Here is a 25,788-nt window from a genome sequence, read left to right as displayed (position 1 = left end):
TTCTCCACCAGAGTTCCTGGATAGGACCTTTCAGAAACATTTCTTTGAGTGTACTACACTCTGTTGAAAAAGAGGTGTCCAAAGAGGACATCCTTGCTGCTCTGATGACTTGTTCCTTTATTACTGCTTTTTTTATGTTGAGGATGGGAAATTTCATATTGTAAAAAGCTGTTGGAATAAGTCGGTTTCCTGTACACACTTGCTAAATACCTTTTATTGTGAATGTCCTTGGTTGTGAGAATATCCAAAAATGGAATGTTGTCTTTACTGAATGAAAATGTAAACTTTAAAAATTCTGTTAGGGAAGAAATGTGATCCACAAAATCCCTGGCTGTTCATTCGTCACCTTGGATCAGTATAAAAATGTCATCCAGGTAATGTGTGTACTATTTGATTTGTTGTTTAAACAGATCACTTTTGAATAGAAAATTCTTTTCCCAGTGGGCTAGTACACAATTTTCCCAGTGGGCTAGTACACAATTTGGGAAACTTCCCCCACATGGGGAGCCCATGGCTACCCCCGATTTTTGTTTGTAAAGAATCTTATTAAACCAAAAAAAATTGTTGGACAACACTATGTCCAAGAATGTTTCAATCACATAGGTCTCATCATTACATGCATCTTTACTTGCTAAAAAAATCTCTCACCCATTCTAGACCTATGTTTTGGGGAATCACTGAGTAAAAGTCTTTAATGTCAATGGTAAGAAAATTTAAAGACTCATCAAATGTGAAAGAATTCAGCTGTTCTAAGAACTGCCAGGAATCCTGACAAATTTGGGGTTTGGTTCCCAGGAACCCTTTCAATTTACTGTCCACATACTTGGCACATGCGAAGGTTACAGAACCACATCGACTGACAATCAGGCGTCAAGGTGGATCTTGGATGTTTTTATGTATTTTTGGAAGTGCAAAAAATATAGGTGTTTTAGGGGTGGGCATACATAAATAATTGTAGGTTTCCAATGAAATGACCCTTTTAATAAACACATCATTGAGGAAAGATCTGATGCGTTGGTAAGCTCCATTTACTTCGTTTAAGGAAACTTTAACGTAAGTGTCTGCTTCCAACATTAGACCCACTCTGTAATTGTAATTTTCTTCATCCATAAATACCAGACCACCTCCTTTGTCGGGTTTCATGACCCTGATGTTGTGAGCCCTTAGACTGTCCAACATAAGTTTTTACTTTTCCTTAAAGCTGGAAAATCCCTCCCTGGGATGTCTCAAAGGATGCCGTATGGCAATTTCGCATACCTTTTCGGAGTGCCAACGTAGAGTGTAATGAGGGATTAAACACACTGGAAATCCTCATTTCGTTGGTACTCAAACTACCACTTCCAAAGACCATGTTTAAATTCAATTGGCATAAAAATAGTTTGAAATCAGTAAGGGTCTTGGCAAGGTTTGCAGTTTTGCTGGGTACAAATATGTATTTTGGGTCACCAGATATGTGGTAAAGTTATAAATTTTAAAGTCTCCAGTTGAGTTGGTGACAATGGTTACATTGGTGTTAGTAGCCTCTGTTGATTAAGTTGGTTGGTCATCTCCCTCTGCAATTCTGCCCCCTCTGCCGGCGATTCTGACATTGACCTCCTCCCATGGACTTCTGATTGATCCTTCCCTGGTTGTAAAAATCCTGAGTTGTGGAAGGTTTGGTTGGTTGTTGTTCTTCCCTGTCCCTGATTCTTTCACTTCACCTAAGGGGTGTTGTTGGTGGCTTTTGAATGTCTCTTGGTGTGCCCCCCTCTGTTCTCTGTACTGAAGTATCCACTGTGTGACCATTGTTGAAATTCACAGTGGGGCTGTTTTGAGAATGAGGAGGTGGGGGATATGCTGTACCACCCTCATAATCTCGTTTGTCCATGGCTAATTTCTTTATCTTGGTTTTTCTAAATTTATTTAAACTGTTGTCTATGCTGGTGAAAATACGACTGAAGTTGTATTTATACCTTGAAAAGTCTAGATCAGCTTTAATGGCTATTGAATGAAGACCATTTCCAGGTCTTATCTCAACAAAACCATATTTGCAAAAATAGGGGCACATTTGGCCCCATATTCTCCCTCAAATGAAAAAAATTATTCTTCAGCACCAGTTCCATAAAATGACCAACAAGCATGTTATCAATGCCTGTGAGAGATCCATATCTAGTAACATCTTTCAAAGCCACTTGAGCCTTTCCTCATGAGGGATAACAGTGTAGAGGCTCAGAATGTCACGTGTTGCCAACAAAAATTCATTTCCACATTCAATGCCTCTGAGCATATCCAACAAATCCCAAGACTTAGAAATAATGTGCTTGAATTTACCACAGCGTTTCTTTAGTTTTTGATAAATAAACTTCACCAGTGGTTCAGTCACTGAGCCCCCAGCTGCAGCCATTGGCCACATAGAGGGATGGTGGGGTGGTAAACTTTATGGAAATCATATAGCCCCCGGGACATGGTCTCAAATAACAGCAGTTCATAAAGAGCTATATTAATCATCCTATAGGCAAGGTTGAGGTCATTAATTGAGACCACACTGTACAGTGAATTGTCATTCAATAGTGTAAACATTCTGCCAATATAATCAAAGTGGTCCATAACCACCAATCCTCCACCCGTATTAGGCTTTATACACCTGATGTTCTTGTCCTTAGTGATACTGTATAAGATGTGTCTATCTTACTTAGATAAATTATAAAAGCTTTTCCTGCTGCTGTCATCAAGCAGGCCCCTTATTTCTCTCTCACAGGCTTTTTCAGATATATTCAAAGCAGGGTGGAAGGGGGATTTGCAACACTTTTTTCTTTTCAAGTGACTAGAGGGGTGGGTTGACATCATAGAATCTCCAAATAAAATTTAAAGTTCAGTTTTCTAGTGAAGAGTTTAAGATCTATAAGAGTTCTCACCACAGTAGCCTGGGCAGAGGGTATAAACTTAACCCTTTAAGAAATAAGCAAAACTGTTCTGGCCCAATGTACATGTCAATATAGCTGTAAGTGATAAAATCAAAATGAAAAGTAATAGACACAGTACCTGAAACCTGAAATTACATTTGGCCCAAATCACTGCACACTAACATCTTCTGTGTTGTTTTGGTTGACCTCTCCTGTTCCTCCAAGGATTGGCCGGTCTCTGACCATTCAATAACTCTCCCACTGTCTGGCCTATCTTTGATTTGTTTGCCAGAAGCTCCGACCTCCAAGGGGGAGCTTAGTTTAAAGGGATATCTCCTTCAGGGTTAGCCTTGGGTACATCCTGAAAATCATTACTGGGATTCACTGAGGAATCAAAAAAGCAGGAGCCCCATGGTGGTGCTAGATAAGCCCTCTTTCTGGCATAATCCTAATCGACTTGAGTAAGCTTCTACTCTTTTCTCTGTTTAATCTGAATTAATTTGTTCTTGATCACCTGAAACACATTAATATATTTACTTTTGTACTTATGAAACTCACAATCTGATGTAATTGAATCCACTAGCTTAAATATTTCTTCCTTATACTTGACAATCCACTTTTCATACTCTTTTAATGATAAGATGGTCAGTTTCCAAACCAGTCTTATCAAAAAGCACCAATAACTCCACATGAAGGTGTATTCACTTCAGCTCCTTGGGGGTACTTCCATACTCTAAGGCCTTTAGGGACATGCTGTCTTCTAAGACTTTCCCCCAAAAATGGTTGTCTAGCTGAAGTGCTTTGTACTTATATGATGATTTATCCAACATGGAGATTTACTCCTGTAATGTAAGAAAACAACCTTCTGCTGAACGAATATATTCTCTGTCCAGCAAAATGTCAATTTTTCTAACCTTTCAGACAAATTGTTCACAGATGAAAAGTCACTGGAAGAATTAATGGCAAGTACAGGCTGACTAGCAGATAAACATGAATCATTACCTCACTCAGTACGCCCTCCAGTGGAAAGGCTCTGATCACTGTTGCTCACTGAAGCAGCACCATTACAAACACCTTGAATTTGAGATCAAGTCTGAGGCAGCTGTTGAATAAGCAAAGTTAAGTTACCAACAGCGTTAATGGTGTCAGGAATGAATTGTTCCAGCAAATTGTGTGCTGACATAACAGGATAGCCTCGAATACAACTGCAAATAAACCAAAAATTCCATGAAAACCCTGAAACTGGTATGTAGAAAAGCCACGTAAAGAACAACCAACCAGGAAGTCACAATTCCAATACCAGAGTATTTAATAGGTTAAAACAACACAGTTAAGCACATTTGTCTTTATGACTTCTTCTGAACTATGTCATACAGGAAAAGGAGTAACCTTTCCTTAGTGGTTGTATTTGTGGGTGTGTAAGTACTCTATTATCTCAGTCTTGCTCTACCTTTCTCCTAATCTCTGTCTTTACTGCAACACTACTACCCGTTCTTTCCTTTGTCTCTGCTTCTATTCTGTACTTTATAAATTCTTTCATACTTGACCATCTCTTCTACTATTCTCAGCAAATCTTATTTGTCCCGATATTCAGCTTTTCAAGAGCTAAAGTTCTATCTGTATTATTTCTTGTTGCTCTCCTCTGTATTCTCCTCATGTTGCTATATATATTCAGATTGCCATGTATGATAACTTCTATTGTTTGTGTCTATGTAAATTTTTGTATTACTTTATGTCAGATTAATTGAATGTTTTTCTGTGGAGCTTTTCTCCCTGGTTCTCCACTGAAAAAGGGCTATGTCCCAGTTGGACTAACCCGGTTAACAAATGTTAAATAAATAATAAATAACAGCTGAATACACAAGTAGGGAGTTGCAGTTGTGTAAACAGAAGTAAAAGCTTGACATTAACAATTACATTCAGCCCGTACAATATAATGGTTGAATGCACAAGTTAGACATCACAGTTGAATACAATAAGGTAAACATGTCAATATCATAAGTCAAACAATGTGAAGATATGTTGTGCAAGAACATCAACAGATATGTATTGTAAAATATAACATAGGTTTACATGTCAATAATTTCAAATCAGAAATACAACATGGGAATACGTCAGTCATATAAAATCAATATAGTTATCAAGTAGGTCTTGCAATCATACTAGGCATAGAAAATATTAGAGTTCGACTTGACAGAGAGTATGTGGATAAAGGTGATAGTAGTGGTAATCTTGGAATCAGGTTTTGAGAGGTGCAGAATTGGCATATGTGCAGTGCCATAAGCTGGAGAGGTGTTGCCGTAAAGACCTTTTGAAAGAAGAAGCATTCCTGTTAGTCCTTATTGGTACTGGGAGACCATTCCACTGTTTGGTGATTAAAAAAAGAATAGACCATCTGGCCAGCAGGAAGGTTTGTTTTTTCTACTTTCAGGAGAAGTTGCTTTTCTGATCTGAGAGGCGTATTTGGGTGGTAGGAAGTAATAATAGAAGTAAGAGGTGGGCAGTCTGAAGGTTTGTAGATAATTTTGTGTGCTGTTGTTAATTGGTAAGTATGTAAGGTAATGTGGGACTCTGAGCCAGTTCAGGAAGTATAAGGATGGGTGGGAATGGGGGTAGGGTAGAGGAGCAAAGTGAGCCCGAGCATAGCAAGGGCAAATGGAGTGGGGCTACACTTGATTTAGAAGGTGCTTGCAGAAACCAATCTGCAAATTACAATAGCTAGTTGCAGCACTTTTAAACTAAAGAGACAGGTAGAGCAGAAGGTCAGTGTTAGAGAAGGCACACTTTAGTTAAGTTGAAATAAGTAAGCTCAGTATAATATTATAACTAATGCCTATGAAGAAAACTGACGTAGCTTTAATTTTTTACAATAAGTAAAACAGAATGAAGAGGAAGTTTTGAGGTTGAGGGGAAGAAGCAGATGGAGTAAGTATAGGAAAAAAGTTGTAGGTTCTGGTGGGGTTTATATGTCCGAGGTTTGTATGCAGCACTAAGAGTTATTAAACAATGCAATATAAATTAGATTTAGTGTTCTCTGCATTATTCATGTAAGGAAGCTTATATCACACAGACATCTTCCTCATTGTTATGTCACCTTGTGTGAGAGTCACATAATACAAATTTTCACTGTGCAGTCTCTACTGTACCATACTGATATGTGATTGATGTTGCTGCTACAACTGTCTTCCACTGACATGCCCTAATCTGCTGTACATTAGGCTGTTTCACCTGTCCTCTTTCCTTGTGTTCATTCCTACAATTTATCTGTGTGTTCCTATTCAATACACATACCTCCCCTGAGTGTTTATTTTACAAGGCAGCCCAAGTACCCTTTCACATCACTTACTTAGCATTAGTACAGAATGTCATGAATGGCATTTCACAATACTCTGCACTGTATATACTCTCCTATACTGTGTTTGGACCATATACATATTATACCTCTCAGCTGTCCATATTTTTGCAGTACGTCCAGAATTCTGCATTACATCCTTTGGTTTTTCTTTAAAAAATTTGTGGGTTTTTTTGCCATATCATTGGGATGATCGCAGGGCTGATGTCACTAAATAATTACATACATTTGAGTTTCAGACTTCAAATCCTTCAGAAACTGTATCTTAACACAAACCTTGTTATTCCAGCACATTTCTAAGTTTAAGCATGCAAATATGCATAATCTGTGTCTATTTCTGGGTCATTGTCCCCCCAGTATGTTGGGCTTTGACCAGATTACTTACACTAAGAGATTAAGAAGTATGGAAATTTATATATTAAGCCCTGGTGATCATCGTGGCACTCTGTGCAAATACAATAACCGACTGTGCTCTGATATAAACAGGATTGCTATCTGTGTTGCTTTACGCAGTTTCTTGCCCGGCAACACTGTTGTCAGCCACAAAATCATACTTATTTACATTTAAATGCAGTGAGTATCATGAATATGTAATGAATGCTGCTGCTCACCGAGCATCACTGCGCACACATGTAAACTCTGTGTAGGTTTTGTGCAAAGCCTACATGGAGTTTATTGAATCCCAGGGTATAACTATTAATTCTGATACACCATTTTTTTCAAAATCTGTATTTTAGTTCTATTTATGTGTAAGAGATTTACTGTTTAAAACTATCATTTGTATTACAGCCTGCAGGTCTTTAATTTCAGCATTTATTCACTACACCATACTTTCCTTTATTTCCTGTTATTTTTGAAGGTTAAACTGCTCTATTGTGTTACAGACTATATGATTGTAATTTATTTTTTCTTCACTTCATGGGATATTACTTGATTTCTTTTTATTCAGTGGGCTCAGGGTTACATTTTCAATTATCCTTGGAATAAATTTCATCATATATGTCTTTTTGGTTCAGTGACTGAAGTAGGACATATGAAACTTATCGTCTGCATCATCTGCTACAGACATACTGAAAACTCTTATTTTAGACAGACCAAGATTTTGAACCGTCTTTCAGTGAAAACAGATTCTTTAGAATGGGACCCGCTCTTTAGAAGTATATATCTTCAGATGTGAAAAATAATAAGGCCTTGGACTCTTTCAGGAAATGGTTGAAAGAAGCTAATTTTCAAAAGTGTAAATGCACTAGCTTCCATGATACTAGCTAAATAAATGCTCAAAGCTACTGTGAGTGAAGCATATGTCTAGGATATTAACTCAGTGGAGTTGCTTAAGTATTGTCTCCTTACTGTGACTATTATTCCATACATACATATTGTAAATAATTCCATTCAGCACCATAAAACTGCTGTTTATTTTACAGAAATTCTACTATTGTATTCACAGACCATATATCAATTACTATACTGTACTTTATATGCTCTCTTATTCTAATTCCATTGCAATTCCACTATTAAAGGTCATGCTGCTAAACGCTAGGAGTCTAAACATGAAACTGCGCTCATTGCAAGCATTCTTAGCCCTAGAAGATGCTGACATTTGTGCAGTCACTGAAACCGGGTTCAAATCTGCAGAGAGCACTCCAGCCATACCAGGATACTCATCCTATCATACATTCAGAACCCAAACCATGGGCAGCAAAGCAAAAGGAGGTGGAGTTGTAATATATATATATATATATATATATATATATATATATATATATATATATATATATATATATAAAGATATACACACCTCCAGGCTGGTCAAACAGTATGATGCACAAGAAACACTCCTTGTGCAGTTAACAATTGACAAGACCCTTATTCAAATCATAGCTAGCTATAAGCCTCCATCTTTGACTCAAGACACCCACTCCACCTATCTGGACCTCTTCAAATCTATTCAGGTTCAACCCTTTACCCTGATACTGGGCAACTTTAACTATCAAACCATAGATTGGAAGAAATACTCATGCCAAAACACAAATGCCCAGAGATTCCTTGATTTCATCAATGCAAATGCATTGGACCAATTGGTTGGCACCCCTACAAGAGGTGAAAATATCTTGGAATTGGTATTAACCAACACGAGTAACCACTGCAGCATCCCTGCAGTGTCATCATCCCTGGTAAGATCTGACCATAAAGTAGTTACTTTTAAAGTCACCATCTCCCCCAACCCCAGCTATGGTCAAATAAAAAAAACTTCTCCAAAGCTGATTACAGCCTCCTGAGGGAAGGCATAAACAACTCTGTAGTCCCCTCCCCCTCCATAGGAACTGACACATATGTCCAAACCTACACCAAAGTAATACATGAGCATTTGTATAGCTGCATGGAATCAGGAATGCTGAACAGGACGAAACCCTCCTCCTCAACAAAGAGTTAACCTGTCTGGTAGACATCTGCATTAAATAAACTCTATATTAAAAGGAAACAAATTGCTGTCCAGGACCAAGAAGGAGCAGGTGCCTAATTGGAAGCAAGTGGAAAAGTGTACTAATTGGTTCTCTGAAAGAGTAGCTGATGCATGGAGCAGACCATTAAATTACATTAAAGCAAGTACTAGTTTAGATATTTTAAGAACAGCCTGGACACTTATTTTGGGAACAAGTATTTTGGTATGTTGGCAAGCTAGAAAAGCATTAATGCCTGTGCTTGAAATATTTGTATGTATGAATGTATGTATGTATCTCCTTAGTTTGAACAAGTGAAATCCTCCAAAGCAAATTTCGAGACCAAACTGGACACATCTACTAAAGACAGTCATAAGGCCTTCTTCACATATGTCCACAATCTCAAGGGAAGCATACACATCTGCTCAGAACTGGCGGTCAAGGACAACATATACACAAAGACTGTAGATATAGCCAACCTGCTGGCAGACAAGTTCAGGGAAAACTTCACCCCTCTGACCCCCATGAGTAAAACAGGACATCCCCAGTACCTGATCCCCCCCTTATCTGTAGGGAGCAAGTCATCACTGCCCTCTCAAAGACAAAAAATATAGCCTCCATGAGACCTGATAACATCTCAGGCTGCATTCTACATGAACTCAGGCAGGAATTTGCAGCACCATTAGGCATCCTATTCAACCAAAGCCTGAGTGCCAGCTTCATCCCAGCCACTGCCATCCCTTTGCACAAAGGTGGAGCATCCACTGATCCAGGAAATTATAGACCCATCAACCTAACTAGCCTGATCTGGAAAACCATGAAGTGGATTATCATGGACCTCATTGACAAGGACATTGGCAACCTCCAGACACTTGATCCCACACAGTTTGGCTTTGTCAAGGGGAAGTCATGCCTGTTAAATTTGGTTGCCTTCTTTGAGACAGTTACCAAGGCCATGAACGAGGGGAAGACATTGCACTCCACCTACCTTACCTGGCCAAAGCCTTCAACACTATTCCCCACTCAGGTATAATAGATAAACTCTCTCAAATAGGCATCAAACCATATGTTACCAGATGGGTAGCAAACTGGCTCACTGATAGAACCCACCTAGTCAAAATAATGGAAGCCACCTCAAGCAGTAGACCCGTAATGAGTGGAGTATCCCAGGGATCAATCTTGGAGCCTCTGCTGTTTGGGATATACTTTTCTGAGGTGCAGGGTAAAACCAGTCCGATATGGCTGCAAGCTGGGTGCTGTCATCAATTCTCCTAGTGATGTGGACATCCTCCCAAAGAGTGTCACCCAAACCAATGACTGGTGTCAGAAATATGGCCTCAAAATGAATGCCAAAAAATGCATCATCATCCCTTTTGGGGAGAATGATGTCCCTACAAATTATCACATTGATAATAAGGTCCTAAGAGAGACTTGGGCATGCATATTGATAGCAAACTGACTTTTGACTACCATATTGCTTCAGTTGTATGGAAAGCTTTCTACATTGCCCACCTCATTTGTAAGGGTACCTCATCTAGGGACAAAATGATCATAACATCCCCATATTCTTCCCTTATAAGATCCATTGTTGATTATAATGCCCCTTTCAGCATGTTCCTCATAAAGCACATGCAGCAGCTGGAGAAACCACAGAGGTTCCTCACCAGGAGAATCCAGGGCCTCAAACATCTACCCTACACAGATAGGCTAAAGGCCCTGTCCTTCTGCTCAGTCTCCTACAGACTCCTCAGAGCTGACCTCTGTCTGACATGCAAAGCAATCTCAGACCCCGCCCTGACAGGACTGCTTCACATCTGCAAGTCAAGCTGCACTCAAGTAACCTGCACGTGTGAGCTTAATCTGGTCTGTGACATTAATAGGACTTGGTGGGACAGATTTGTGCCCCAGAGACTTCCCCTTTTGTGGAATAGACTCCCTCTCCATTTCAAGCAGAGTACCTCATTAACCCTTTTTAAAGGAAAAACTGGATAACTGGATGGGGAACAGAAAATACACTCCTAAGATTCTACCTGTGTCCCTGCTGGACAGTGGCATAGGGTACTGACTTGTTGGAACATGGGCTAAATTCTTGGCTAGGCTTGTAAGGGCCTCACGTCCAATAGCCTAGTAATTTCCTATGATCCTATGGTCCTGTGATTATATGCTGGAATTGTAAACTTGCAGATATACTTTGTAACATACATTTGTACAAAAATGCTTAGTAAATGAAATTTGTACTCCATTTGTTCAAAAATGTTTCTTCTTTCTTGACATTTTTTGTACCTGGGTCATTACTAAAAAATAGTCCGTATAGTGGCTCACATACCTGATAAATAAATTGTTAATAAATAAATAATAAAGTAAATAAAAAAAATACCACTTTATGATTATTAATTTACTTTTTTGTTTATTTGTTATTTGAGTGGTTGTTCTCTTGTGAAGACCCTTTTAAGTCACAACCTAGGCCAACAGGTATATCTACAGGATCCTGGTATCAGTCCTTACTTCCAGTCACTATTTTTGTGGATTTTACTTGTTTTGGATATGTCTTTGTGTTTTCTCTAGATACTTTAGTTTCCACCCACCTTCCAAAAACATGCTGCTTGATTTGTTACACTAAATTATGAATATATTTATATATTGTATTTACCCTTTACCCTCATGGACTCTGTACTGTCTGAAAGCAGCCTATGAGCTAGCCCATTTACATAGTTAACAAATGTTAAATTGAATAAATAAAACATAAATAATTAAATTAATGCAATAATCCAGTGAAAGTAGAAACAATCTAATTAGTTATAAATCAGTTTTGTTTACACTGGAACTGAACCCTGAGGTGCTTTTTATGTAATGAATAAACCAAATATATAAGATAACAGCTTTCAAATAAAGAGTAAATTCTCTGAGTGGTAGAAAATAGTAACAAATGTTATAAATTACATTTAGAGACAGAGTGGCCATCTGTGAATAAGTCTCTCTAAGAAGCTTCAGAAATTTTATCTTTGGGGGTGCATGGCCAGGCTGCAACTAAGGTAGCAGCACTTTTCTCCTGCTGTGCTTCTGCATATATGTCAGACAGAAAATTATATTTCTAAACAATTCTAAACAAACTCAATTGAGTAAATTTTGATAGATCTTTCAGTGCTTAAGGATGTTATCAAAGAATTTTTTACATGTTCCATTATTTTCTTGTCAGATCCTTAATGTGAAATATTCATCACTGTATCCAGCCTTATAATGGTCATACAAAGGTAACTTCAGATGTTTTTTACTTAAAAAAAATAGATTAATTCAGTGCTAACATTCAAGAATTATCACTTAAGATAGATAAATTGGACACCAGCATTGAGGATTTTAAGCAGAACTGTTCAAAATGAATTAAACAAATCAATGAAGTTCTGCATCTTCAGAAGGCCCAGATATCAGGCATCAATGATTCTTTAAATGACATAGAAGGAAGGCTGAATGAGGATCAAAATAATATCAAGTTCCTGTTAAACCAAAATGCTATTGTCCTAGCCAACACTGATGGCCTCAAAAACAGATCTCGCAGGAATAGCATCTGTTTATTTGGATTACCTGAAATAATTGAAGGTAATTCTTTTTTTGTCTTCCTGGTTCCTTAAAATTTTAGACGTACTAGAAGCAGTCTCATTCGAAATAGAGAGGGCACATAGATCCTTAGTTACTCCTGCATCTAAAGAACAACATTTCTCCTAGGTCTATTATTATTGTTTTTCCTTTTAGGATAAATAACTTGTTCTTAAGGCTGCCTGGAATGAATCACCATTCAAAATAGATGGATGTAACATTCATTTTGACAATGACTTTTCTGCAGCAGTAGTAAGAAAACAATTTCTTCCTTTTGTTAGATAACGTAAGAAAAAAACAAATAAAAGTACATCTACTGTTTCCTGCCAGATCAAAGATTTTCCTTACAGATGAAATGAAACCCTTCAAAGATCTGGACTCTGCCCTGTCATATCTAAAAACAAAGAAAATATTAGAACAAACAGAGGATATCGATTGGCCCATTATATTCTTGAAGAGACAAGCAGCTAAAATGTATAGAAGGTAAATGAAAAGAAGAAGAAATTGAGAGACAAATGACTGGTTTCTTAATTTTTATTTAAAGAAAATAACAAAGTGTTAAAGATTGCTTTTCTCCTTATATAAATATGCATATTCATCTTCATGTTGAAAAATAATAATAGTGGAATAATAATGGAAAATGTTATACTCCTGTATAACATAAACAGAAGTTAGAAAATCAACAGGAAGTGTGCTATTACAAGATAACCTAACCTTTTTATGTTATACTTGCCTATTTTATAAACAATCAATACTTTCTTGATATGTTATAACAAAATATTATTAGGTCTTTTTTAGTCTCACTCCTTATTTAAAATAAGCATATAGCCCCTATACCAAAATTTACACCATGGTATTGCAATCAGAGTTGATTACCATTAAGCTAATGCATGCTTCGTGTCTGTGTGTCAGTTGTAGTTGCACTGAGTTTGATTACATTAGTTTTTATACATCTAATTCTCTAAGTTGTCTTATTCCCATAAATGGGAAATTATTTACCAAAAAGGGGCTTGTGCTTCAAGTGACATTTCATGTTTTAAAAGCATTAACAGTGAAAAAATGCCTTACAGGTGGATAGACAAACATGTGTTATGATTGTAGGTGTGGCCCTGCCTGACTGTACTTCAGTGTACCATTTGAAGAGTTGGTTTACCATTACTAACAGCATAACTTGAAAGTTGTTTACCTTATTATTTAATAGGTTCATAGGTTCACAGGTATGTACTAGGCTAATGGCCTTGGAGCCTTTACAAGCCTAGCCCCCCAAAAATTGCCCTGGTGTTGTGCTACCCAGTGTTAGTTCACAGATCCTCTGTCCAGTAGGGCAACTGGAGTAATCCCTGGGGTGAACTTTCTGTTACCCATCCACTCGCCGAGATTTCTTTTGAAGAGGGCCAGCGAGGTACTCTGCTTGACCTGAATGGGAAGCTTATTCCAGAGTGTGGCCAATCTCTGGGTGAAGAACTTGTCCCTCCGCCATGTTCTGTTGTTTGTGGTAATGAAGTTGTGATCTCTGAAGCGTGTGGCATAGGGGGTTCAGGATTTCTTTAAGTGTAGCATTTCAAGTAGGTCTGGGTCAGACATGGCTTTATAAGTCAAGTAGAGATCACCATTAAGTAGATGATAAGAGACTGAGAACAGCTGAAGTTTCATGAATCTGTTCATGTAGGAAATGTGTTTAAGGCCTAGGATCCTTTCTGTGAGGTACTTTTCTGGCCTTTCCAGCTGTTGAAAGTGTCTGGTCAGGTACGTGTCAAATGGGGTGTTCTATTCGATGATTGGTCTAATGAGGGATGAGTAGAGAGGGATGATGACCTCTTTCTTCCTGTATGTAAAACCTTTGTTTATGAGAAGTGCCACATAGAAGGACTTTCTGACCACTGTGGCAATGTGGTGGTTGAAGGTGAGGTTGCTGTCAACCTGGGTGCCCAGATCTCTTATGGCCCCTTCAGTTTTCAGTGAGCTCCCATCAATGTGATAATTAGTGAGAACTGAGTTTTTCCAAAGGGAATGATAACGCATTTTTTGGCATTAAGCTTAAGGCCATGTTTCTGACACCAGTCATTGGTCTCAGTGAGGCCCTTTTGTAGGATGCTTGCATCACTTGGGGAGTTAATAATGAGTCCTAGCTCACAGTCATCAGAGAACTTTGTTAGCCAGAGTCCATCTGTGTTGGCCTGGAATTCTGAAAAGTAGATGCCAAACAGGAAAGGGCCCAGGACCAAGACCTGTGGGACTCCACTTGTGACTGGTCGACAGTCTCTGTCAGACCCTGTGGGTCCTGCCTGTAAGCCAATTTGCAACCCACCTAGTGATGTAAGGGTTGATGCCTAGTTTGGTGAGCTTATCAATGATACCAGAGTGGGCAATGGGATCAAAGGCCTTGGCCAGGTTAAGGTAGGCTGTATGCACTGCCTTACCCTCATCCATAGCCTTGGTGACTGCCTCAAAGAAGCCAACCAGGTTCCTCAGGCAGGATATCTCCTTGACAAAGCCAAACTGCATGTGGTCAAGAGTTTGGAGATTGCATATATCTTTGTTAAGCGGGTCCATGATAATGTGCTTCATAGCTTTGCATACCAGACTCGTTAGGCTAATGGAGTGATAGTTCCCAGGGTCTGTAGTCACTCCTCCTTTATGGAGAGTGATGACTGTAACAGTGCGCCATTCATTAGGGACAAAGCCTGAGGTAAGGCTGTGATTGAACAGGGCACACAGGTGTGGTGCCAGTTCATTTTGTAGCTCATGTAGAACACAGCCAGAGATATTATCAGGTCCCATGGATGCTGTATTCTTGGCTTTAGACAATGCAGCTTTTACCTGTGCTGCAGAAATGTTGGGCACCATGCTTTCTTCTGATATTGTGATAGGGCCTTGGTGTGGGGAGAGAGGGGTAAAGTTGTCACTGAATCTGTTGGCCAGTATGTTAGGTATATCTGTTGGCTCAGTATAGAAGGTACCATTGTGCAATAACTCAGCACAAATCTGGGTATTGCCTTGGAGGTTCTTGATATAGCTATAGAAGGCTTTGTTGTTGTTTAAAAGTCATCACTGCCATGTCTTGAACCCAGGACCCTGTGCAGCCGAGTCAGAGCAAAGCACCACTAAGCCACATCAGCTGTTTGCATGAGCTTTGATATTGTGTAGTGATTGTGCCTTACCAGATGAACCGTGACATGTTTATTTTTGAGGAGGGGGATAATTCCATTCTCAGTGGATATATTTCATGTTATAGTTCACAAATGAAGGGGCTGTAATGCTTGGAATAGATTTAAAATAATCTCGCCTTATAGATTTGTTATATGTGTTCCTTAGTATTGATAATGAGATGAAATGCTCTCAGAAAATTAGAGAAACATGTTGCCTAGTTGCAAGATGTATTCATAAAAAGTAGAAGTAAAGATTTTTTTCCTCTTTAGTGCGTGAACTTTCTCATTTACTTAAACATTTCAAGCTTTCTATGGTAAACAGCTCAAGCTTTGTGAAGTTTCCCACCCATGCAGAGAATCAGGGCTATTAACAGCTTATGATTTTGATTGGTGGACAGCTTTAGAAGGTCAATTTAAATAACATGTGGAACTTATGAATAATGCATTAGCTCAAATGTCACTATGTTGTCAGTTGAACAAAGTCAATGAAACCATACAATTGTGAATGGGAAATACAATAAGACACTTTAACTCCAATTCCTGGCTAACTTAAATTAAAATCTAAGTCATATTGTACTGTTAATATATCGTAGCTTAATAATATAATTCATTATGCTGTAGTAGGTTACCAAAAGTTTATTTTTTTCTCTTTCTAGATGATTAGTTTTGATGTCTTTTTTTGAATGAAAAATAAGCATATTGACAAACCATTTCTGTTATACAGTATAAAGCAGTAGAGTTTGTTACATAAAACAAATGATTAGAAAGCTATGCAAAGCATGTAAACCAAAGATTCGGTGAATGGTATATTTATATTACGATCTGTCAGAGGTGTTGCTCTTTATCATTTAATAAGGAAAACAAAATAATGCTGCATGTAGTGATATTTATTCTTGAGTACATTTCTTGAAGACTATATTTGAATTTACATGTTAAGATGTTTCATCGAAACATTGCACTAATAGTAACGCAAACATATATATGTCATTGGCAACCTTTTTATTAGAAACAATGTTAATGTCATGAGTATGTTATCATTACACTTGAAGTTATTATATAAAAAACAAAGAATCAAACCTTATATTTAGTAGGGATGACATAAGATGTGTTAGTTTAGTTTATTATAGTAATGCATTTTTGTTTAAATGTCTCGTGATATCTATTTATTATTATTACATTTTCACTGAATGAAAATAGATGATTTGAGAAAGAAATTGATCTTTATCTTTAACTGCAGTAAAACAGTTTCTCACCTTTTTAATGTGACAGTAGATGAGATTCAAGATTATATATAGTTAAACAATAATAAGAAATTTTATTTATCTCTTAGTGTGTTAATGAGCATATAAAAATGAGAAATATGTAAGTTAATCAAATGCTTTGGGACATATATTTCTCTTATTTTTCACACATATATACCAGTTTTAAAGGATACAGACTTGCACTGACTTTGCTGTTAATGACAATTTTGTTTAAGTAGAACAAATCCCAAAAATATCCATGCTGGAACAAGGCAAATACAGGCAACTCACAAAAGTCTCTCCAAGCTTCTTCCACAGGTCTTTATTAAACAGATATAAGCACTTTCACAATGTAAAATGTTGCTTCTTCAGACACAAATTGTAGCAACTAAGCTACCATCTATATACAAAACTAAAACACATTCAGCCAGTAGCAATTCATGGAGACACACCGCCTATCATTAAACACCTTGACAACAAATTAAAAAACACTGAAGGGTAAAACTTAAAGAGAAACCTCACAAAAAACACAATCTATTCACAATTTCATTCATTTTCTTAAGTTTTCTAGACTTCAAGACAGGTTTCAATGTTTAGTTGAAGTAGAGGAGTTTGGGCATTTTAGAATAGTAGATGGGTGGGGTGGGTTTGCTTGGATGATTAGACTGTTCAAGTATGGAATGTTAGACTCCTTGAAGGGTTTGAAGGATTTTAAAATTAAGTGTTTAGTTACATTAGAAGTTTTTTTTTTTTGTTGTTGTTGTGGGTGTCTACAATAACAATTATTATGTATCTAATTAAACTTTTAAGTATTAATGTCAGTATGACTATTAATAAGCAGTTCTTTAACAAAGAAGAGATATTATACCAAGTCCATATAGTTGATTTTAAGAGAGTTACATCTACACTGTTGACATGTATGACAAATGACATTTATTAATTGTATTTCCATAAAAGTTAATGGATTGAATAATGGTTGCAAGAGGGGTAGTCTAAACAAATATTATAACAATAGCCCATGTCTGAGTGTGGGTAGTGCTGGATTTACTCACGGTTGGCGTGGTTTGCTCACGAGGGCGACACAAAGCCAACCATTGGTAAATCCAGTATTACCCACACACAGCTGTGAGTTATGGCTATTATACAATGGTGTTAGTTTTCTGTTGTGTTATGTTTGTGTTGTTGTTGTTATTTAGGTTTTTGTTTGCTTTACTTTGTATTCTTCCACTTTTTGTGAGATAAAATAGTGCAAACTTTCACTTCGTGTTTATTGTTTATTTGTCTTTTAATTTAAATACAAGTTATTAATTTTTCAGGTGATGTTAGGAAATAATTATATAAGTAAAATATAGTTTTAAGGCTTTTGGTATGCCTTCATGTTGTAGTTTCTTTTATAGTTAATGGCTGTTTACTGTATACATGCTGATCAGTATTTGTTTTATTTTTAAAAGACAGTAAGACAGTAAAATATAGTTTTTAGTTGTAGAATGCTTTTGTATGTTTTTTACTTGCTACTAAGGTGTTTTCGTATGGTTTAGTTCATTTGAAGTTGTTGGTGCATGATATGTTAGGGACTGGACTTAGGTTACTTTGCATGCTGATATTGAGGAAGACGTCAGTATCATTCCAAGTGTGATTTACGCTAAGAGGTTACAACCTGTGCAGTAATTTTGAAAGAAGCAAGCTTGTTATGATGCTTTTAGAATTAGTTGATTTTATGTCTGATACATTTTTGGGGAGAGAAATTACTGTCCTAATTTACCACAGATCAAGAAGTAAACATATATAATGACACCATTGAAAATGTGAGCATTGCCAATGCTAATAAAGGTGTGATGTGTTCTTAAAAAGTTGGGTACAGGCTATTTGCTGTAGATTGTCCATATTTAGGAATGGCCCTAAGCCACTGATTTACTTACTTCAAAGTATTGGATGAAAGCAAAAACTGAGATCATAGGAACTTTCCTCAGGCCACATCCACAACATCCTGACTGGATATTACAACTTTAGGGACCATGAAGCTTTAGACACAGATTTTCCGTTATAGGGCCAATGCTTAAAACGTGGTCGCTGGCGTTCAGAATCATCGCACAGTTGCTAGTCCTAAAGCGTTTTTTTTTAAGTGCTGTAATCCATAAATTCAGTAGGTGTGCAATGATTTGAGCACCAGCTACCTCGTTTAAAGTTTTGTCCCGATAACGGAAAAATACAGTATAGTTTATTTGATGTCGCGGCTGCATGATTCCTTAGTGGCCGGACTTCTTATTTAGGCTTACTTTGGATTTACAATCTGCACGCTGGTTGGATTGGCCAATCAGCGTGCACTTTTCTCGTGGTTTTGGCGACTGCATTATATAACTGAAGTTATTTAACTCTCAGGTTTTTTTTACAAGAAACACACCTGTCAGAAGATAAAGACCGACAATATTAAGTATTACTCTATATTATCTAGTTCAGAATATATAAAAAGTAAAGGAGGAGTTGCTATATCATGGAACAATTATTTTCCTATGCCTAAACTCTTTGACACATATAAGGATGATAACAGTATGTTTTGTTCTGTTACCCTAGAATATAATAAGAGAATATTAACCCTTATTAACGTATACTGGATTCCTGGAATAGGAATTAAAACTGTTGAACAATGTCTAGAACAAGTAATTCAAATTTCAAAAGGCAGCATCATGCTAGCAGGAGATTTTAATTGTATATTGTCACCAAAGGATATTAATACAATAGATAAACAGAAAATACAGGCATCAGCAAAGGCACTGATAAAGTTCACCAAACTATGTCACTTAGGGACATAAATGATTTTGCAGATCCAGAATCACTTTTCTTTACTTATTACTCACATAGACAAAGAACACACTCCAGAACTGATAGATTATATGTCTCCAATTAATTGATAGATAAACTAGGCAAAGTTAAAGTGGTATCTTGCCCACTTTCAGATCACAATGCAATCACTGTTGAGCTGTTTTTAAATTCTAATAATAACTTTAAGATCAGGAGGATACCAGCATATATAACTTGTTTAAAGGGTTTTAAGGACTATTTTATTAAAGGAATTCTTTCTTTTATAGAAATTAATAATACAGGAGATATTTCAGAAAGCTGCCTATGGAATGCACTAAAACCAAATCTTTTTGGTACAGTCACCAATTGGCTAGCAATAAAGAAAAAAACAATGAGACATAGCTATACATCCTGACTCTTACCCTTTGCTCTGAGAAAACCATACAAGTTTTATAGAGTGCTTGACACTCATAAGCAACTCTATAATAATCCAAAGGCTGATCCTTTTGTTGTCTCCACTGGATCTAATAAATGTGTACCTAAATGACCAACAAGACATCCCCTGCCTAATGACAGGGAAAGCAGATTACTAGACAGATTTGGGAAGAAAGCCTATGTCTCTGCCACCCTGACTTCAAATTGTCAGTTCCATATGATTAAGTATCTTGACTCTCTTCAAGACAAAATCCCAGCTAAGGTAGACTCTATTACAAATAGAACCTTATCCAAGAAAGATCAGTAGTTATCCAGAGGAACTTTACAAGTCTCTAGACACTCCTTAAAATGAGGCTATGATGCCTTAGATGCTTCCTACAGAGTAGCTGCCACAGGTTCTTTCATCCACAGGCATGCATAGCTCAGGTCACAGCCTTGTCAGATCAAGGAAAGGTTGACCTACTAGATGTAACATTCGATAAGGAATTCCTTTTTAGCCTGTCAAGAGTACAAGTTTTTGAAAAACTGGACAAAAAAGTAAAGTGACTTAAAACTGGGGAAGAATTTTGTCTGTCTCTTACTTCAAGGTAGAGTAGGAATTACCCTTCAAAACCTTGTTTTTTCGCACCTAGACAAGACAAGGGGAGGCTTCCTTGAGGTAAAAGACCAAAAGAATATAGGAGATGGCAAACAGACCAATCACAAAGGACTGACAACAACTGTGACTGTATTATAGCCCACCCCGCTTACACCTTCCCATCCCTTCCCTTCCAGACCTCTAGCAGGCAGAGTCTGCTTCCTAAACCAGTAGAAATACACCACTAGGGATCAATGGGTCCTCACCATCATTGAGAAGGAGCACTATATTCAATTCAGAAAAATTTAACCCTTCATGGGCATTCCAAAACTAGCAAAAGAGAAAGAAAGTCTCTCACTACCTATCATCAGGGAGCTACTTCAGCAAGGATACATTCAGCCTGTGCCTCCAGAACAAGAAGGAAAAGGCTTCTACTCAATGCTTTTTCTAGTCCCAAGAAAAGAGGGAACTTCTTACCTACCTTGGACCTCTCAAAGATGAGAAAGTTCCTCAACATTCCAAAATTCAAAATGCTTATGTTACAGAAATGACTACCCATATCCTTACAGATGCCTCCATGGTCACCACAGACTTAAAGAATGCTTACCTCCATGTCCCCATAGCAGACAGCACATAAAGTACCTACAATTTCTAGCAACAGGCTCCCATTTCCAGTTCTGTACTTTACCATTTGGGGTACCCATAGTTTTCACAAAATTCTTAACTCCTCTGATAGCCAGTTGCAGAACTCCAGGAGTGCATATTTACTGCTGCTTAGATGACTGTCTCATTCAGGGAAGGTACACTTTAGAGACCCTGGGCACCTTACAGGTCACTGTGTAGTGTTTACAGATGGTAAGTCTCATGCTGAATCTTCAAAAATCTCAAACTCTCCCTTAGAAAAGGGAGGCATCATAGACTCAGTACAACAGAAAGGCTTCCTTCTCTAAGACAAGACTGTGTTCTTGACAGCTAACCTGACCAGTCTGCTCACAAAATAGCTCATCACTGCAAGAGAATTCCTGAAGATACTGGGGTACATGGCATCATATATTCTCATTATTCCATTTGCAAAGTTTCACATGAGGATACTTCAGTGGTTTCTAAAAGTGTTTGGGAACAGCAATCCCAACACATGGAAACCCTGCCACCCCTTCCTCCATGTCTGAAATAGGAACTCCTATGGTAGAAATACACCTTAAAATGAAACCCAGAAGCAAATTTCACTCTGCCAGAAGCAGGCAAGACAAGTGCCACAGACAGCTCAGACACAGCTTGGGGTGCCCACTTAGGTCACCTGAAGGTGCAGATCATTTAGTCCCTATATCAGAGGAAATTTCATATCAATCAAATGGAGTTACTAGGAGACTACCTGATGATAAAAGGCTTATAACAAAACTTAAGCCCAGGAATACTGAAAATCTGGACAGATAATACTACTGTTATGTGGCACATAAACAAACAAAGAGAATGTTTGCAGCCTTGCAAGAAAAAAATGGATTCTGGCTCAAGAGATAGGGTTAATCCTCATAGCCTCTTATATTTCAAGCCAGAGCAATACCCTAGCAGATTCTCTAATTAGGGACCTTCTAGACTTCAATGAATAGATGTTGAATAGAGAGGTTTTCTGGGATCTGACTATACAGTGGAGGATCCCCTCAATAGACCTGTTTGCCTTTCTCCACAACAAGTAACTACAGAAGTTCTGCTCCAGAACACAACAGACAGGCGCTTAGAAGACAGATGCATTATCCTTCACATGGGTAAACTGGTTCCTGTCTGCATTCACACCCTTACCCCTTATTCGCAGGGTCCTGACAAAAATCAGAGCAAAGAGACCCATCATGATACTAGTGGCCCCCTTCTGGCTGAGACAATGCTGGATTCCCTCCTCCTGATGCTCAGTGAGGCGAGATTCTGCACTCTACCACAGGAGATAGATCTTCTCAGCCATTCGTACCTAGCCACACTCAAGTTAACTACCTAGAGGATTGAGTTAGACACCTTGGATTTTTTTTATCCTAAGGAGATGTTCTCCATTCTAAGGAAAGCAAGAAAGCCCAAATACCAGGAAATAATACCAGGCAAAATATTAAAGATTTTCTACCTGGTACCACATCAATGACACTGTCTCTGCTCAATCAGTCATTAGCACAGTCTTGCAGTAGCTTTCAGATCTTTTTACACTAGGCCTTTCCTATTCCAGCATTAAGGTACATGCATCTGCAATATCAGCTTGCCTGTACAGTGTTCCAACTACCTTATTTCAACCCCACATGAAACTTTTTCTAAATGGTGTGATTCTCTTGAAACTACCTAGAAGAAGCCCTATTCCACTATGATCTAAATTATGTATTACAAAAATGAACCTTGCCCCCCTTTGAACCTGCTGCCACTGCCTCTCTAAAGATGCTCACCCAGAAGACCATCTTCCTTATAGCTGTAACATCAGCTAGGAGAGTTTTTGAGCTACAGGTCCTCATGTGTAAAGAATCTTTCACTGTCTTCCACAGGTAGGGTCACCCTCAGACAAACTCATCCTTTATTTATGGTATAAGTGATCTTGAAATTGATATGTATAAGTAGCAGATGTGTGGGGGTTGAGGCTAAAATATGTACCAATACATTTTGTCATTTGGTGTCATTTGTAGAAACTGGAGTTTAATTTCTGAATTGCCTGGACTCACTGTATCATGTCTCACACTTCTGATAGGGAGTCCTTTTTAGTGTCCATTTTCATTCTACTCTACATTCCAGCTTGTTCTTCATCACTCATGTATGTCTTCTTTGTGCTCTTTATTTTTGAATTTCCAATTATTTAATTTTCTGTACACTTTTGTTTGCTGAACTACTCTGTGCCCTTTTGCTGAGAGTCCATACACTAGTATGATTGCATGCCAATATGCTTGTTATATTTTATAATTCATTTTTATATCATGTTTTGACTGAATTTTTATCATGTTACACTATTGACTGGATTCTTCCTTTCTCATTTTATCCTTCCTCCAAGAAAAACAAAAAGTATTTTATGAGGAATTAACTAGTTTTAGTACATTACCTTCTGTGATACTTTTGTCAGAATTAAAAAACTCAAAGATATGTAGCATGTTAACAATGGCTATGTTGTGCAGGGTAACGATAAAATGTCTTTCATCTTATTTCCAAAATTGTTGTGTATTGTGTCTCCTTACAGGTTTATTTTGTAACCGGACATTTGATAAATACGCCTGCTGGCCAGATGGTTTGCCCAACACAACAGTTAAGATTCCCTGTCCTTGGTACTTGCCCTGGAAAGGTATGTGTATGTAGAATGTATTTGTATGACTATGGATGTGGCTACTGAGGCAAGCATGTATGCACATACATATGTTTGTGTGTTGTATGTATCCATGCTTGTGTAATCATGTGCATGTGTGTGTGTGTGTGTGTGTGTGTGTGTGTGTGTGTGTGTGTGTGTGTGTGTGTGTGTGTGTGTGTGTGTGTGGAGGGGGTGTATGTGATATAAACATTTAAACTAGAAATAACATGCTGTTAAAGAAAAAGTGCATTAATGGATGAGTTTCATAGCTAAATGGAACTAGAGGTCTTGGCTCTATTTCAAAATAATATTTATGATCTAATTTTCAACAAAAAAATAGCAAAGATATATGATCTTTTGTTCCAAATGAGCCCATTTACTTTAGAACTAAAACAAATAGATGTATTATTATTTCACTTAACAAAAATTTGAACTACATCTAATTTTCATAGTGTTACATGTTTTTTTTGTTTGTGTCATGTATGTAATTAACAATATGTTGCAGTAGACAAGCTCCATGTTTCTTGCAGTGCGGAAGTTGTTTCCATTGTAAAACCTGGTTTATGCAGTTTCCTGTCATTTATTTATTTATTGTTTGCACAAGACCTACAAAATACAAATGCCCATTTTGTACAGCAGTGAATTATCTTTGATCCCATTGTATAACTTGCTGTGAGTTGTACATGGTACAAGCAAAAGCTGATAGAATAATTCACGGGACTGTTGGATAGAGGCAAATAGCTGCTGATAGCCTTAATTCTAAGTAGTTTGCTGTCAGGTTGAAACAACATAATGAATGGGATAGACAGACATGCTCACCAAAGTGTAACTTGTCCTGCACATATAAGGAGAGTAGCACTTTACCAATATAATACAGTTCAATGTCATGCACAAACTACAGGGCAGTGAACCATATTATAATACAATTATCATGACTATGTACTGCTTGGTGGAACAGTTTGTGTAACTGCTCAGCTGAATTCTCTGTGCAAGTAAGGAGGTTAGGTACCCTCAATGTAACACACAGGCTCACATGCATTTGTGACCATATACAAGTAGATAGGTATTACAGACCTGAAGCACACACACACACACACACACACACACACACACACACACACACACACACACACACACATACACACACACACATTACAAGTGCCAGCACACCTCCACAATCTCCCATGCATACCAGCCACACATCATATCTGGCAGTGGACATTGTACACACAAAAGCACATAAGTACATAACCTCAAACAAAATAATCCAGAACATACAGTATATTCACACTAACAACTAATAGTACCCACTAAACAAATACACACATACACACACACACACACACACACACACACACACACACACACACACACACACACACACACACACTACATTACATCAACAATCTGACAGCAGGGCAAAGCTGCTCATTTTCTTCCTTCTCAGATGCAGCCTACTAAAATGCTGTATAGCTTTCACATTATGTGCACTGCCCTGCATGCATTCTGTACACAGGTTTATGACTCACCATACCACATGCATCTTCCTTGCATAGCAGTACACTGGCATAGACAATGCCCCTACATGGTCACATTTATGTGCAGACAAAAAATATTGCTCAGCAGTAAAGGGTTGCTCTATGAAGCTGCAAGGAGTGTGTGAAAGAGGACACCCCTTGTGTAATGCACATAGTCACTTACACAACTTTGTGTAGTATACAGCCTTGCTGTAAATCTCACTCAGTCCCCTATGCCACAGATTCTTCATATGCCTCTTAACATGTAGCTGATATGTCATCCATGGGAATAACGGTTTTCTTTTCTACAAGCTTTTCAAACCTCTTTTTATTAAGTAAACATCATACATATGATGTGCTTTCACATTTATTATGTGACAAAAAATATTTGTGGGTGATATTAAGAATGGGAAAAAAATGAATATTATCTCCACATTTTTTCAATGTGTAGTTTAGTAAAATGCATTTACTTATTTAGCATTTTAGAATTATTTACCCTAAAAGAT

The 25,788-nt window shown here is 37.7% G+C and overlaps 1 protein-coding gene across 2 annotated transcripts in view; it reads left to right on the top strand.

Annotated features, from left to right (window-relative positions):
* The window catches only part of LOC122790142 (glucagon receptor-like), a 2,645,547-nt gene that overhangs the window by 1,668,809 nt on the left and 950,950 nt on the right, over window positions 1–25,788 (top strand). For both annotated transcript variants that reach the window (XM_044057770.1, XM_044057782.1), the window contains one exon: window positions 23,661–23,762. In XM_044057770.1, the coding sequence (XP_043913705.1) occupies window positions 23,661–23,762 (102 nt within the window). The remainder of the gene's footprint in view (window positions 1–23,660; window positions 23,763–25,788) is intronic.

This window comes from Protopterus annectens, chromosome 1.part0 (assembly GCF_019279795.1).
Source record: "Protopterus annectens isolate FY-2018-M chromosome 1.part0, PAN1.0, whole genome shotgun sequence".
NCBI lineage: Eukaryota > Metazoa > Chordata > Ceratodontiformes > Protopteridae > Protopterus > Protopterus annectens.
The sequence above is the reverse complement of the archived record's forward strand: the minus strand, read 5'-3'. Positions and strand labels throughout refer to the sequence as shown.